Raw genomic sequence first — 15,529 nt, 5'->3', positions numbered from 1 at the left:
GTGGGGAGTGACATCATAATTTGTCTTCACCCTCCCACAACTCAACTCCTGAAAGAAGCTCTGGAAGACAAAAGATTTGGAACGGGGGAGGAGGACCCAAGTTGCAAGGCAGATGCAGCTTGTGCCTTAAGAATCTGCAAGCCTGCTTCTATCATCAGTCAGGGTGAGAAGTTGCTAATTCAAACCCCATCTATCTAGTATATTAGGCTTAGCTTGCATTTTTGTTTCTTTGCTAGGTAGTCTGCTTTGGTCTGTTTGCTATCACTTATAATCACTTAAAATCTATCTTTCTGTAGTTAATAAATTTGTTTTATGTTTTATCTTAACCAGTGCATTTTGAGTGAAGTATATGGGAAAATCTCCGCTTGGTAAACAAACGCTGTTGGATGTCTTTCCCACATTGAGAGGAGAGTGAATTAATTAATGGGCTTGCATGGTACAGATCCTGTATAATTCTGGGTTTATACTCTGGTAGGGATGCAAGGCTGGGGAGCTGGGAAGTTGGCTGTTGCCCGTGTTTGTCCATGAGTGGCTTAGGTAAAGCACCCAGGTAACTCAGTTGGGTGTGTGGTGCCACCTGCTGTTGTGTTGGGTGTAACAGGGCCTGGAGAGGCTGGCTGAGTCACCAGCAGAGCAGTGTGAGATAGGCCATCCCAACTGAATTGTTAGGGGGCACAGCAGTTCCAGCGGCTCCCAGACTGCACCCCGGGAGTGACAACCCTCCATCCTGGTCCTTTGAGGAAAAGAGGAATTGGGGGAGTGAGAGGGAATAGGGTTCAGGTTACCCCTTCCAAACAGTCTCAACCAAATGATGATCCTGGGGACAGAAGGGGCAGACATGGGGGAAATGGCCCAAGGGAAAAGAGATGACTGTTTCTTTAAGGGCCCAGAGCCAACAGCCTTTCAGTGTAGGGTGGGGCAAGGCTCCTCTCCCAATCAATCATCTAACCAATCGAGACAAAAACCATTGGGGGGGGGGGGGGGGGGGAGAAGAGGGGGAGATAGCACTAAAAGTTCCCTGTTCTCATGGTGAAAGGGGAAAATAGAGAGGAACTGTTTGCCAGGGACCATCAGCCCCAGGAGGGAAAGGGGTGACCCACAGTCCCTTTCCAAGGCTGTGGAAGAGGAATGGAAAACAACCCTCCTGAACAACACTGGGAGGAAGGACTATAGTTACCAAGGTTTTGTGTTTGAGGTAATTTTATTTTGAAAGACTTTTGCAGTCAGCCTAGCTGGAGCTGGACCAGGGAAATTTAAAGGGCCTGGGGCAAAAGAGACAGAAAGAGGGGCGCAGGATGGTAAGTCCACCACACTTGAATTTCATGGAAAGGCCCTTTAAAGAAAATTCCTGTCACTTTCTGCAAAACGTATTTTAAATAACAAATGACAACAAAGGGTCTTGAAAAATAACCAGAGCACAGGAGGGGCTCTTAATCCTCATGCTTCAGGGCAGAAGTGAATCAACAATGGGGGTCAGGAATAAATTCCTTTTGGGGTTTAGTAATTAGTAATGTGGAGTATTATTAGAGTATTTCACCTTCTCCTGAAGAATCAGGCATTGATCTCTGCCAAGCTGGACACTGGACTATGTTGCCCATAGGTTTATACCAGCATGGCCATTCCTGTGTTCCTAAAGAATACTCATTTGTACATCTCCTCTCTGTGACAGAGTAAATACTGTACCTCTACTGCATCCACAGCTTTGATGTTATGTAGAATGAATTTGATTACTACAGGCAAATCTTCCAATTTTACAGCAGGCACAATGATCATAGCAGACTGCCGCACCTAAAGGGAAGAGCAATATTGTGTCATCTGTAAGACTGGGGTGCCAGGGGGATGTAAAGTTTATTCTAGAGCACTAGCACCCCTTTGGGGCCATGTAAATAATAAAATAGTCTTTAATACACTCAAACAAACAACCTGCATTGTGCTCAGAAGCAACCTGAACATGAGAATTGTACCATTTCAGCACGTACATAGGCTCTGGCTGGGAGAAGCCTTTGTACCTCACCTCCATTCTACATTTTCACCTTGCTGTACAGTTATCTTGTAGGTGCTGCCTTGACAATGAGGTGACACCTCATAAAAATGACTGCCAGTCAGCAGAGACATGACTGATGCTATATCAGCAGGGATTCATTCTGAGAGGGGGTTGCAGAATGGTGCCACTTGTGTCTTCTTCAACAGCATTCAGTATTAATAAAAGACAAAACAAAAACACAGAGACTAAGCCCAGTGCCGAGTTACTGAATCTCCCTCAGCCGCTTTCCAAGAAATCATGATCCACAGTGGGGTCCCTTTAAACATCCAAAGTCAGACAAGCAGCAGAGGTCATCAATATAGATATAAACTGTCCTCTCTGGTTCCTTTGCCTCCATGTGCAGCAGCATCTCCGAAAGGCAGCCCACAAGCCTGTTTACAGACTGTGAGCTGGTGCCCCGTGCAGTAGTGTCACCCTTTGGTTAGACAGGGCATTGCGCAATCGTTTCAGATCGACAGGGCAGTTAGTCTGCCCTTCTGGTCTGGGTCTCCATAGTCCTTCTGGAGGCAAGGACATTAATTTCTGTCCCACTGGGGTGTACGGGCTTCCCCTTATGGTTGGCAGGGGTTATCTGGTCCTTTCCTAAAGAGGCCTGGAACCCCCTTTGGCTTTTAAGTCTCTGTTAAGGGGTTGGTAGGGGAACTCAGGCACACCCACTCCACTAGATTCCAGCTCAGGACCCTTAACCCAGGCAGGCAGGCAGAATCAGTCCTTAACAGTTTTCCTGCAATACTCTGAGCTCCTTCCTACTTCCATTGGCTCTGTAGGCTTCTGCGGCCCGTGGCTCTGGTCGTCCATTCTTTGGGCTGTTGTCAGTCTGGGGAGGCTTCTCGCCAGCTTGCTGGCAGGACCCTCTTTCTCTGGCCTGCTTGCTCCTCTGGCAGCCACCCCACACTTCTGCTTCTCAGCTCTTTTTCTCCCCCAGCTGCTGTGAGGCTGCCAATCAGCACTGACAGGCAGTTATTGCTTTAATTTCTTGGTTATCAGGCCAGCATGGGTTCTATACACCCCATGACACAGACCTTTCTCTCTTTTTAACTTGAGATGCACAGTGGAATTTCCATAATGGGGAAAGGTGGCCAGTGGTTCTGAACAGAGACTGGTGATATTTAATAAAAATCCCCAGAAAAAAGTGGTGAACTATGAAGTGGCAACATTTGCAAATGATGAAAAATCATTCCCAATGGTTGGGGAGGATTTACCATCACTGACAATTTTTAAATCAAAATTGGATGATTTTCTAAAAGATCTACTCTAGGAAATATTTTGGAGAAGTTCTCTGGCCTGTGTTATACAGGAGGTCAGATTAGATGATCACTATAGTCTCTTCTGGCCTTGGAATCTATGAATCTATAAAAAAAATTATTTAGAATAGGCAAAGCTGGAAAAGATAGCGAGGAACTTCGCAGGGAGTAGGGCAACACCATCATGGCAAGGTAAGGGAATGGGCAACATGATTGCCAATGATATTCAGTGCTGACAAGTGCAAAGTAATACACATTGGAAGGGATATTCTGAATACTAATATGTTGCTGGATTCTAAATTGACTGGAGCCACTCAAGAAAAGACACCTGAGAATTCTTGTAAACAGCTCAGTGAAAACTGCTGATCAATGTCAGTGATGGCCAATAAAACAAACAAGATGTTTGGATGCAAAGGAAGGGGCTAGAGAAGAATATGGGATGTTATACAAATCAGTGGGATGCTCTCACCTAGAATACTGGATTCTATTCTGGTCTCCACATGTCAAAAACTAAATAGCAGAGATAACAAGGGTTTTGGAGATGGGCAACAGAAATTATCAGAAGCTGAAGCGAATTCCATATGAGAACAGCCTGAAAAGACGGAGTGTTTCGTTCAGAAGGGACATCGTAGAGTGACACAAAATAATGAAGATAAATTGTGTGCTCCTATTTACCATTTCTCATCATACAAGATCAAGGGGACAGTCAATGAAATTGAAGGGCAACAAATTTAAGATGGATAATAGAATATTTTTTAAAAAATAACACAATCTGTGGTACTAGGTATCACAATAATATCACTGAGGCCAAGAGTTTAATAGGATTTAAAGGGTTAGAAATGTACATGTATAATGAGAACATCCATTTACAATAGACAGGGTAAAAACAATAAGGGAAATAAGCCCTTATGTTTCAGGGCATAAACAGTTGCTAACTGAGGATGGCACATCCTCTGAGAACACACCACTGCATTATAGCCAGAAAATCTCATACAAGTCATCCTCAATTCACTGCTTTCTCTCAAGAACAATTTTATATAATAGGCTTATAGATTCAAATGACATTCCTGCCACCTTTCCCACTTTGGCTGGCACAGAAAGACTCAAAGGAGCTGGTTTTAACACAACACTTGGAATGATCAGAGCAGCTCTAATATTTATGCTTCTGTTTAGTAGAGAATCTCTTACCTCAGCCAAAAGTCCTGCGTCAAGATCCAAACTGGAAAGGGCATCCAGGATCGGAACAGTTAGGCGATTGTCCCGTTTTAACAGCTGGCTGATACACAAGAAGAAGATTGCAGACAAATAAATAAAAGTTTTTTATTAAGTGGAATTATGCAATTATAAAATGTCAGCAGTTTCTCCACTCACTCCAGAATCTCTGCAACAGTGACAAATATATGCCAGAGGCACTATAGAAAATGGTTACTCTGGAAAAAATTGCTTCTCTCTGAACACAATGAATTTGGGATCACTATAACTTAAGTGGACATGAAGAGGAGTAAAGTTTACTATTTCTCATTGTTATTTTGGGCAGGACTGGGAGCAATGCCTAGCACTTTCCAGTATAAGCCTCAGTTTTCAGGTGGAGCAAGGACTTGAAATTTGGCAAGGACTGGTCCTGGGGTCAGTGAGATGCCTTTTACGGCCCCATAAAAATCCACCCAGATTTGGCCAAATTATAAAGCCCTGAAAATCGCCCATTTGCCCATGCTCAGTAGAGATTTGTTAGAGGCTTTGTTCTTAAAATTTCTGAACATTCCATGTTACTGAGCATGCTCTGGTCCCACTGACCTTCCACATGCCCCAGTCATGCTCTCAGGCCCAGCCTCCTACATCGCAGACCCAGAATTAGAGCACCAGGCCTGGCCGACACTTAAAATCAAGGTTGACATAGCTATATCGCTCACGGTTGTGAAAAATCCACACTCCTAAGCAAAATAGGAGTTGACCTAACCCCCAGTGTAAATGCTGGGAGGTCGACAGAACACTTTGGGGAAGTGGTGTTCCTACACAGACAGAAAAGCCCCTTCTGTCAGTGCAGGCTGCATCTACGCTGTGAGGTTATGCATAGCTATGCCGGTATAGGCCCCGTAGTGCAGACATGGTCCCAGACAGGACACAAGCACAACAACAGCATCTTTCCCTTTGGCTTGTGGGGAAAGTGCACTGAGCAGGGAGCCACCTTCCACTGACTGGTGTTAATAACGTATTGAATTTCACAGCCTGTTACAGGGGCGTGAGGACTTTTCCAATAAACACAGTAAGAGGCAGGCAAGTATTATTGCCCATATTTCACTGAGTGGTGGCACAAGGTCATTAATAGTGCTCTCTGTAACCAGTAAACTCACTGCCCTCCAGAGCCAGGAAAAGACTTCACAAATCTTGATCCCAACATTACTCTGCTGTCTTGTAGACAATTATGTAAGATACTATGCAACTTGCAAAGTGCATGTTGTGTTCCCGCTGGTGGTTGGTCCACATAAGTGTTAACAGTATTAAGCTGTTACCATCTATTCCTTTAGCTTAAGTAGTAAAAATCTGTGCTGTGGCCCTAAAGGTGCTTGGTTCAAAATCTGCTGATGACCCAAGCAGGGGTCAGTATGAATCCATATGATGGAATTTCTGTTTTTTCAGTTTCTTTTTAAAAAACACATATGAAATTACATACAAAAAACCACCCAGCACTAAAAGAATGTTAAGGTTACTCAGCCAAGCAGCCAAAAGTTGCCTGTGCAAACTTAATTCTGCCACCTTGTACATACACATTATTACATGATATTTAATTATTATTATGAATTATTTTTATTGCAGTAGCACCTAGAGGCCCCAGGTGTCCATTGTGCTAGGCATTATACGGAGATAAAAGACAGTCACTGCCCACAAAAACTTAGTCTAAGGCCATGTTTTTACTAGGAAAAAAGGTGTATGTTTAACATGCTTTAGCTAATACATTAACTACCACGTGTTGGTACAACCTGTCCCAGTGCTCTCTTCTGGACAGTCACCAGTCTGCAGTAAGAGACCCACGCATGAGCCCCTTGTGCTTCTAAGCCCCCTGTCTAGTCACTGTTTCTGGCGCTGAGTCTCTAGAGCACACCCCCAGGCACAGACCTTTTGTCTGAGCCCTTCCTTAGATCATGGGATGACAGTCCAACCACACTAGTCCCCAAAACCAATGCCTCAGATCACCCAAGCCCTGCAATTGCTTTGACATGCACCCCCTGAATTCCACCTGATTGCTGGCACACTGGCTTCTAATTCAATCCCTTCAAGAAGATGGCAGGAAAGATAGATTTAGCAAAGGATGTTTTTAACTATAGTCCTTTTACTCTTAGAACGTATTAGAGTGTTATAGATCTTTAAAAACAACGTCCTAAAACGCACCCTCCCCTTAGTCTGATCTCACGCCTTTTATGAGTCCAGAGTCTTGCCAGTGTTTCAGTCTAGGCAGAGCTCCTCCTGCCTTCTCTCTCTCCAGCCCATTCTGCTTACATGTTGCGGTGGCCAGCCCACCTTCGCAGAGAGCCCCCCCCCTTAAATATAGGGCTGATCTATACTATACAGTTAGGTTGACCTAAGGCAGCTTACGTCAACCTAATTATGTCAGTGTGTACACTATAGCCTTGCTCCTGCTGATGAAAGTACCCCAATCCACCGACATAATAACTTCACCTCCACGAGAGGCGTAAGGCCTATGCTGGTGTAGTTAGGGCAACACAATATCTGTGTAGACACTGCATTACTTACATCAGTTGTTGGTTGTCTTGTCAATTTCATGGCAGGAGCCGTGAAATTGACAAGAAAGCAGGGCAGCTAAAGTCCAGCTGCCTCCAGCTCCCCTGGAGAGCTGGACAGCTGGACCCCTCTCCCGGCTGAGAGCTAGGGCAAGAATGGACCCTGCTCCCATCTGGGAGCTGGGGAGGCAGGAAGCCTCACGTGACTTCCCCCGCTCCCAGTAGGGAATGGGGGGTGGGAGGAGAGGGAGGAGAGAGACAGCCCACTGGGAGCCCGAGAGTCTGTGGAGCAGCCAGGCTCTGGACAGGGAGCTGCCTGCGGAGCTGAGAGACCAGGCTCTACTGCCCCTCTTAAGTCAGTGGAAGCACTCCTGGTGAGGATGTGCACCACTGACCCAAGGAGGGCAGTGTGGACATGCACCTAATATAGGTCGACTTACATTTCTAGTGTAGACATACCCATAGTCTCTAACCGCTTTCTGCCATGTGCTCAGGCTGAGAAACTCCAGCCCCTTTCCCCCCCACAATTAGGCATTGATGTAGACCAGGGGTCTCAAACTCAAATGACCACTAGGGCCGCATGAGGACTAGTGCATTGGCCCGAGGGCCGCATCACTGACACCCACCCCTTGCTGCCCCCAGCCCCGCCCCCACTCCACCCCTTCCATGAGGCCCCGCCCCTGCCCCACCTCTTCCCGCCCCTTCCCTGTCCCCATTCCAACCCCTTCCCTGAAGTCCTCACCCCAACTCTGCCCCCTCCCGGCCCCCAGGGGGTGCAGGAGGGATGCGGGGTGTGATGGGGGCTCAGGGCAGGGAGTTGAGGTGCAGGAGGTGTGCAGGGTACGGCAGGGGGCTCAGGGCAGGGAATTGGGGTGTGGGGTGCAGGGGGGTGAGGGGTACAGCAGGGGATTGGGGTGCAGGGTGTGGCAGGTGGCTCAGGGCAGGGAGTTGGGGTGCGGGAGGGTGTGGGATGTGGCAGGGGGCTCCGGACAGGGGGTTGGGGTGCAGGAGGAGTGCGGGGTGTGATGGGGGCTCAGGGCAGGGAGTTGAGGTGCAGGAGTGTGCAGGGTACGGCAGGGGGCTCAGGGCAGGGAATTGGGGTGTGGGGTGCAGGAGGGGTGAGGGGTGCGGCAGGGGGTCGGTGTGAAGGATGCGGCAGGGGGCTCAGGGCAGGGAGTTGGGGTGCGGGAGGGTGTGGGATTTGGCAGGGGGCTCCAGACAGGGGGTTGGGATGCGGGGTGCGGGCTCCGGCACCATGCACCGTGGCCACCTGGCCCCGCCGCTCCAGGAAGCAGCCAGAGTCCCGGGGGTGGGGGTTCCCTGCGGTTCCCCGTTCCCGGCCAATGGGAGCTGCAGGGGGCAGTGCCTGGAAGCGAGAGCATGGAGCCCTCTACTTCCTCCCTCCTCCCCCCGCCCCCCAGCCCGGGGCTGCAGGGACATAGTTCCAGCCGCTTCAGGGAGCGGGGGTAGGCAGAGGGGTGGGGGGGGGGCGTGCGGGCGGGGGGAGCTTGGCGGGCCACGTGTTTGAGACCCCTGATGTAGACAGTCCATTGTTCCATGTGGATGATCCAGTATTTAACACACATTAGAGCTGATGACCCTAAATTGCTCTGTGATTGTTTCTCAGTCATAGTTGTGGGGCTGGGTAGAACCCCTTCCCATCGCTGTTCCCACCCCTCCACCCCCAAACCTCCTGCTATTCTGAGGAAACTGACTGGCTGAGGGAGTGGGGGAGTGCCACTCCAGAACAAGGACACAGAATTAACTATGGACCGCCTGGGGCAGGGAGACACCAGAGCACATGGGTACAGAGTCTGAACTAGGAGTTGCTTGGAGGAGAGCCAGCTACTGCACTGGTGCTTGCAAAATGGGGACTCTTACAGACACACAGCCTGGAGACAACAGGACTGCTGAGATAGCACAGCAAGACCCAGCAGTTTGAGCTCACAGCACACACCAGCATCAGAGTGCACGGACAAGTTGGACTGACCCAAGCAGGGCTTGCATTGGTGGGGGGCAGGGAGTCTGGGCATGTGCCTAGTTAGGTTTGGGGGTGCTGTATCGGGATAAGGGAGTCTGTGTAACTCCTGCCAGAAAGCCTGAGCTGGATCTACTCCTGGCTTTGCCTGAGTTAGAAAAAATGTTGTTCTATTGTTGACCATGGTGCCTAATCTAGGGAGTTAACTGACCCCACAGGAGGGAGGATTAGTGTTTGTGCAGAGACATGGGGCTGGGACCTGGAAATGCCCCCCATCTGACATAGTCACTCAGATAGCTGTCTCACACCCTTCTTGAGCAAGGCAGTGTCTGCGATACAGCATAATAACCTGCCCCAGGGCAAGATTAGACATAAGCTCAGCCCCTACAACAAAATGGATGTCCTACACCAAAATGGAAGATACAAAACAAAGTGGAGTTCACACTTTGATAAAGACATATCTCACTTCTGGTGCACTGCGTAGCTGGGAGTAAAGCATACACAAGGAAGAGGATTAAGAGACAGCATGAGTGTCAGCCTTACCTAACCTCTCTGGCAACTTCACTTTGCTGGGAATCCTCCAGGATCTCTGGCAAGCTGGTAATAATGTCATGCTGGATTGGCGCCGGAGAAACACTAACCATCTGCATTAATTTCATGACGAGATCCTGCAGAAGAGGGAAACATTGGGATATGACAATTTCATCACCACCACCACCACAGCAAATTAAAAAGGAACATGGCCTTCTCACTAACCACCAGCAAAAACCCAGCACATTTTCACAGCAATGATGACATTATAAACACAATGTCCTTAATGAAGTCATTTCTCTATACTTATACTGGACAAACCCATAATCACTGTCCTCTTGATTGACCACATTTAAATAATAATTATACCTAGCACTTTTCATCAGTAGATCTCAAAGCACTTTACAAAGGAGGTCATTGTCCCCTTTTTTTCAGATGGGGAAACTGAGGCCCAGGGAGGTGAAGTGACTTGCCCATAATAACCCTGCAGGCCAATGGCAGAGCTGGGAACAAAACCTAGATCTCCTAAGTCCCAGTCCAGTGCCTTCTCCACTAAGCCAAATGACAATTTAAATCACACTGTGATTTTTAAAGCACTGCATATTTTGCTGTTAAAACCCCAATTACTTTGCTGGGCAAAGGAGATTGGAAGATAAAAATAACCAAGCCTTTACAATGGACAGCAACCCTCTTTCATTCAAACCACTATGGGACAGTTGCTCTCTTATTTGTAATGGTAGTTGAGTACTGAGTAATCAACAGAGACAGACTGATAAAAAAAAAAAGAAACAGAAAAAGGAAGCAGAGAACACAGAAAGCAAGAACAATTATACGGAATCCATCTCTAATTCTCTACCAGACTCCTTCATCCTCCTCCTCATCTACCTCTTGGCCATCTAAGCGGCAGTTCTCAAACGTGCTGATGGAACTGTTAAATCCAGTTAGCTCTTCAGGTTCACTGACATCCATTCTTTTCAGTAACAAGGCCAGGCAGTTAAACAACTATGAAGTTCTTCAGTTCAAAACAACTTAGGCCATGTCTACACTATAGGCACTTGGCGGCATAGGTATGGCGCCATAGCTATGCTGCTGTAAGCCTGTAGTGCAAACACAGACCACAGCAATGGAAGGAGTTTTTCCATTGCTGCAAGAACTCCACCTTCCTAAGCGATGGTAGCTAGGTTAATGGAAGCATTCTTCCATCAGGCTAGCTGCGTCTACACTGGGGGTTAGGTCAGTATGGAATTTTCATACCTCTGAGCACCTTGGCTACATCAACCCAAGTTTTAAGAGCAGACCAGGCCTTAAATCAAGGCTCTTTAAATGAGACAAGTCAATATGCCCCTGACTCCCATTGAAGTCAATGGGAGGTCTGTCACTTATTTCATTGGGAGTTACGTCAGGCGCTAACTCCAGTACAGACTCCTGACTGGGTGTTTCAAATGCACAGCTAACATTCGAAGTCCTCAGGCTACAATCTGAATGGTCTGTCAGGAGGAAATAAGGAAAATAAAAAAGTCCTTATTTTTAGGTGTCAGGCAACTGTGCCTGCAAATCTAAAGGGCCTCTTGCCAGCAGGTGATCTTGTCTTTGCTGTGGGGGTAGCAGGGAGTGGGACATGTTCCTTCCTGACATCCACTACTCTACATTTTCTCCTACATTCAAGAAACACTGCAAGACATTTAATGGTCAAAGATATCTTCAGCATGATCATAGTGGCTCCATACTTATACCTTCCCCACTATTTACGCTCATTGACCCACAATAACAACTCCAATAATTTGATGCCTGAGCCTGTACCCTTACTTACTTTGGGGGAAATCCTGGCCCCACTGAAGTCATGGGGAGTGTTGCCACTGACTTCAATGGGACAAGCATTTCACCCCGGACTTTAATTAGACTACTGTCACAAGGACTACAGGATTAAATCCTTAGTCTATACATATTAAGGTTTGGCCTGCATTAGAACAGCTGCACTGGTTCAACTAAACTGTCTTTAATCTGGTTAAATCAGGGCAAACACCTAAGATAGATGCGGATGCATTGAAATCACTTTAACCCTCACTTAAATCCTCATCTCTTCTATATCTAGTGTTCTCTGCCATTCAAATGTTTACGATTTGCATTAGATGGGGCTGTTCTGCATTCCACAACTTACACATGTGGGGTATTAAAAATTTCCCCAATATCTGTGGTGTTAACACATCTTCATACTGGGACAGTGCATCATGACATCATGCTTTACAAGAACAAGATGTCAAGCATTTGGATAAAATAAATTAGTACTGGAGAACAAACTTTAATAGATTGGAACTTTATATATTGTTCATCTGAAACTTCATAAAGATTCAGCTAAGAAACCACATAATTTACAGGGCATTTCCCTACATCTAACTGTCCTAACTTTGTGGACTAGACTTTTTGTCCAGTCCTCTTTATTCCCTAGATTCTCCTTTGGCCCTCTGCTTTGGGAGGGAGACATGCTATTCCACTTCATCATTATCATCAAAATTTCTATCAGCCAACATATTAAGATCTGTGGGTCAAATCCTAAGATCCATAATGGCCATTGTCATAAATAGTTTGAATATAATATTAAAAAAGAAAGCCGGAGGTTTTCAACATGTTTTGGTTGCTTGACCCCTCCCATACTTTTTCAGTATGTGCTTGTTATCCCCTACAAGCAAAATAGTTCTCTCATCCCATCTGAGGATGCTCAAAGAACTAAATGTAGAAAACATATTGCTGACTGCACCATTAGTACTTACCTTGCTGTCAAGTATTTTGTCAAGCCATTTAAACTGATTGACAATAAGCCGGGGGAAATTGGTTCCAAAGGTGCCCACACTGAAACATCAGAACAAGTGAAATACAAGTCAGTTGAAGTTATCCTACCGGCAGAGCCAACACCAGTCTCACTGTTAAGCAAGACTGTTAGAGAAGCCAAAGCTGGAAACAATGTAGAATGACTGTCCATTTTTCTCCAGATTCATTATTTTCCTGATACATGGTTACCCACCATTGTGCTAGACTTTGAAACAATAGCATTCAGCTAGAGGAATTGTTTTTTGTTTTAAATATTAAACTAGTAATGATGTGGTGCCCATGGACTGAATGAAAGTATGCAAGGCAAATTCAGCTAGAAAGAGAAATATCATGTATTTACCAAAATAAAGGGCAAGGGGAGAGAAAAGTGCAACTGTGAAAAATGCAAAACTGCAGCAGAGCCTCCCACTGCTAGCTCTCAGTTAGTAAAGGAATTTCTGCTAAATATGTTCAAAACTATGCAGATTAGCAGGCCTTCATGGATTAGCTACCTGCAAAATTTCATTTACAACCACTGCAGATTTCAGTACAAAGTAGGGCAAACCATTCAGTTCTCACTTCCTAAGCATCCAGAAACCAACGGTTATCAGTGTGTCACCCGAGATCGAGCCTCAGTACCACAAGCATTCTGGCATGCAAATGAACACTCAGTGTGACTTAGCTTCAGGCCTCCTTTATCCACAAATGTCACAAATAGCTTCAAAACTGGATTAGTGAAGAGAGTTCTAAAGCTCTGCCCACACTACAGAAGAATCCAGGCTAGAAATAAATATGTTTAGCCCATGTAAACATTAACAGAGTTTGTAAGTATATATTGCAGGTCAGAGTTAAGGATATTGTAAACATGTGTAAGAAACAATTTTTACATTAATATGTTCATTAATAAATGTTAATGGAATATTAATATCATTTCGTTTAACTGATCATTTCCATATTTTCAAAACCTTTTTCTCCACCTTGTTTTGTAGCTTGTATGAGAGCAACTTTAAATATAAGTTTAATTACATTTTTGAAGGGGAATTTTCTAGTTGTGGTTGGTGGGGGGAGGGAGGGCATTTGTAGTTTTGTTTTTGTTTTTCTAGGAGTGTGAAATAAGAAAAAAAGGAAACCTGAAAATTAAAATCACATTGTTGTAAAAAGTTACATATTCCTGAGCTATGTAAGAGTGGGGAGTATTTGCTGCGGAGTTCCTGAGTCGCACAGTACAAGGGAATTTGGAGTTTTTGAAGTGAATTGCTGAAAGGGATCTCAGTTCTTGCAGATGTAAAAGTCATTGTTGTACTCTGGACTCTGCTGGGACACCTTTTAATTCCACTCCCATAGTGCCTCTGCCTTTAGTCTTGTACTGGGCAATATACCCAATGTAAGCACCAAGAGCCAGTGAATGCACACCACATCAGGGGGAATTCCCCATCTTTAGGCTTGTCCTGTACTATATGCTGCCCAATTATCTTGAGCTCTGAGTACTGTATAGTACATTGTACTCTCCCTTCCTCAGTTTCAGTGTTTTCCCATATATGTAAATAGGGTCATTTTGGTTAAACTTTAGTCATTGATTAAAAGCAAACACCTGGGATCACACTCAACAGACAAGGTTTCAGTTCAGCTCAGAGAGAAGATATTAAGGCACTCACGTGTCAAAAAAGAATTCAGGGAGCTTCTCCAATAACAATGTTATAACAGCAGGCTAAAACAGAAAAGGAAAAAGGCAGTATTATGCTGATGATTTTTTTTTTAGACTGTGCTAGTGCTCAGAGGCCCCATTCAGCACTGGGCCCAGTGCCTTGGCACTGCATGCACACAGAGTATAAGGGACCCAAAAGCATGAACAAGAAACTTTGCTCATTGGAATTCTCCTCTCACGAGCACAGACAGAACACACACAGCATGCAAACCAGAGGAAGATTCCTGCAAAGTGGAAAACCTTGGTAGTTAGGTGCACCCCTAGACCAGAGTCACAGAGACTGTGGAGCCTATTCACCTCTCACCTACAGGAACAAATACACATAAGCAGGGCCACTTGCTTGTTAGGTTTAAAGTATCAAGCAAAATAACTCAGGAGTGGCAATGAAAATTAGTTAAAAAAAACGCATGTGTAGGGTTACCATATTTCCACAATCAAAAAAGAGGACACGGGGGGGGGGGGGGAAGCCTCGCCCTAGCCCCGCCCCCATCCACTCCCTCCCACTTCCCACCCCCTGACTGCCCCCCTCAGAACCTCAACCCCCCCTGCTTCTTGTCCCCTGACTGCCCCCTGCTGAGAACCCCCCACCCCTAGGACCCTACCTGTCCCCTGACTGCCCCGACCCTTATCCACTCACATGGGTGGCAGGGTTGTAGAAATTTTGGTGCTGCCCAGAACCCCCCCCCCGCACCTGCCTAAGGCTCTGGGAGGGGGGTTGGGTGAGAGGAGGAGGTCTGGGGTGCAGGTCCTGGGCTGGGGATTAGGGTGCAGGAGGGGTGCAGGCTCTGGGATAGAGTTTGGGTGCTGGGTGCAGGCTCCAGGCTGGGGCAGGGGGTGGGTGTGCAGGAGGGGTTGAGGGGTGCAGGCTCTGGGATGGAGTTTGGGGGTGGGAGGCGGTGCAAAGGGAGGGGGTGCAGGCTTTGGGAGGGAGTTTGGGGATAGGAGGGGATGCAGGGGTGAGGGCTGTGGGTCTGAGGATGAGGGGTTCATGATGCAGGAGGAGGCTCAGGGCTGGGGCAGAGGATTAGGGTGCAGGGGGATGAGGGCTGGGGCTGAGGAGTTTGGGGAGTTGGAGAGGCTCAGGGCTAGGGTGGAAGGGCAGGGTAAGGGCAGCCTGTCTTCCCATTAGTGGATAGGGGACGCTAGGACCCGGGGGCAGCAGACAGCAGTTGCTGCTGGCTCTGGCAGTACAAGCAGGCGGGAGGGGAGCCCACGGGGGGGGAACGTGCCGGGAGGGTGCCAGGTGGAGGCCAGGGACCCATCCAACACTCCCCCACTCCATGACTGCCCCCCCCGGACTCCCCTTACCATTCTGGCTCCACGTGTTTGCAAAACACGCTGCCCGGTGGGTCGGTTTGTGTGTTACACAGGGCTGCAGACAGAAGGAGGGGGGAGCAGGGGAGGGCTCTGGCTGCTGGAGGCCAATGGGAGTGGGTCAATCAGCCTAGCCGCCCAATCAGCAGCCGCACTCTGCATGGAAGGGAG

General features: G+C 47.0%; 1 protein-coding gene across 1 annotated transcript in view; it reads right to left on the bottom strand.

Moving 5' to 3' along the window:
* The window catches only part of FANCD2 (FA complementation group D2), a 177,697-nt gene that overhangs the window by 138,860 nt on the left and 23,308 nt on the right, over positions 1-15,529 (bottom strand). The window contains 5 exon segments of the mRNA XM_026657769.2: positions 1,684-1,788; positions 4,477-4,564; positions 9,547-9,671; positions 12,303-12,381; positions 13,995-14,047. Coding sequence (XP_026513554.1) covers positions 1,684-1,788; positions 4,477-4,564; positions 9,547-9,671; positions 12,303-12,381; positions 13,995-14,047 — 450 coding nt within the window.

This window comes from Terrapene carolina, unplaced genomic scaffold (assembly GCF_002925995.2).
Source record: "Terrapene carolina triunguis isolate 2854851 unplaced genomic scaffold, T_m_triunguis-2.0 Scaffold310, whole genome shotgun sequence".
Lineage (NCBI taxonomy): Eukaryota > Metazoa > Chordata > Testudines > Emydidae > Terrapene > Terrapene triunguis.
The sequence above is the reverse complement of the archived record's forward strand: the minus strand, read 5'-3'. Positions and strand labels throughout refer to the sequence as shown.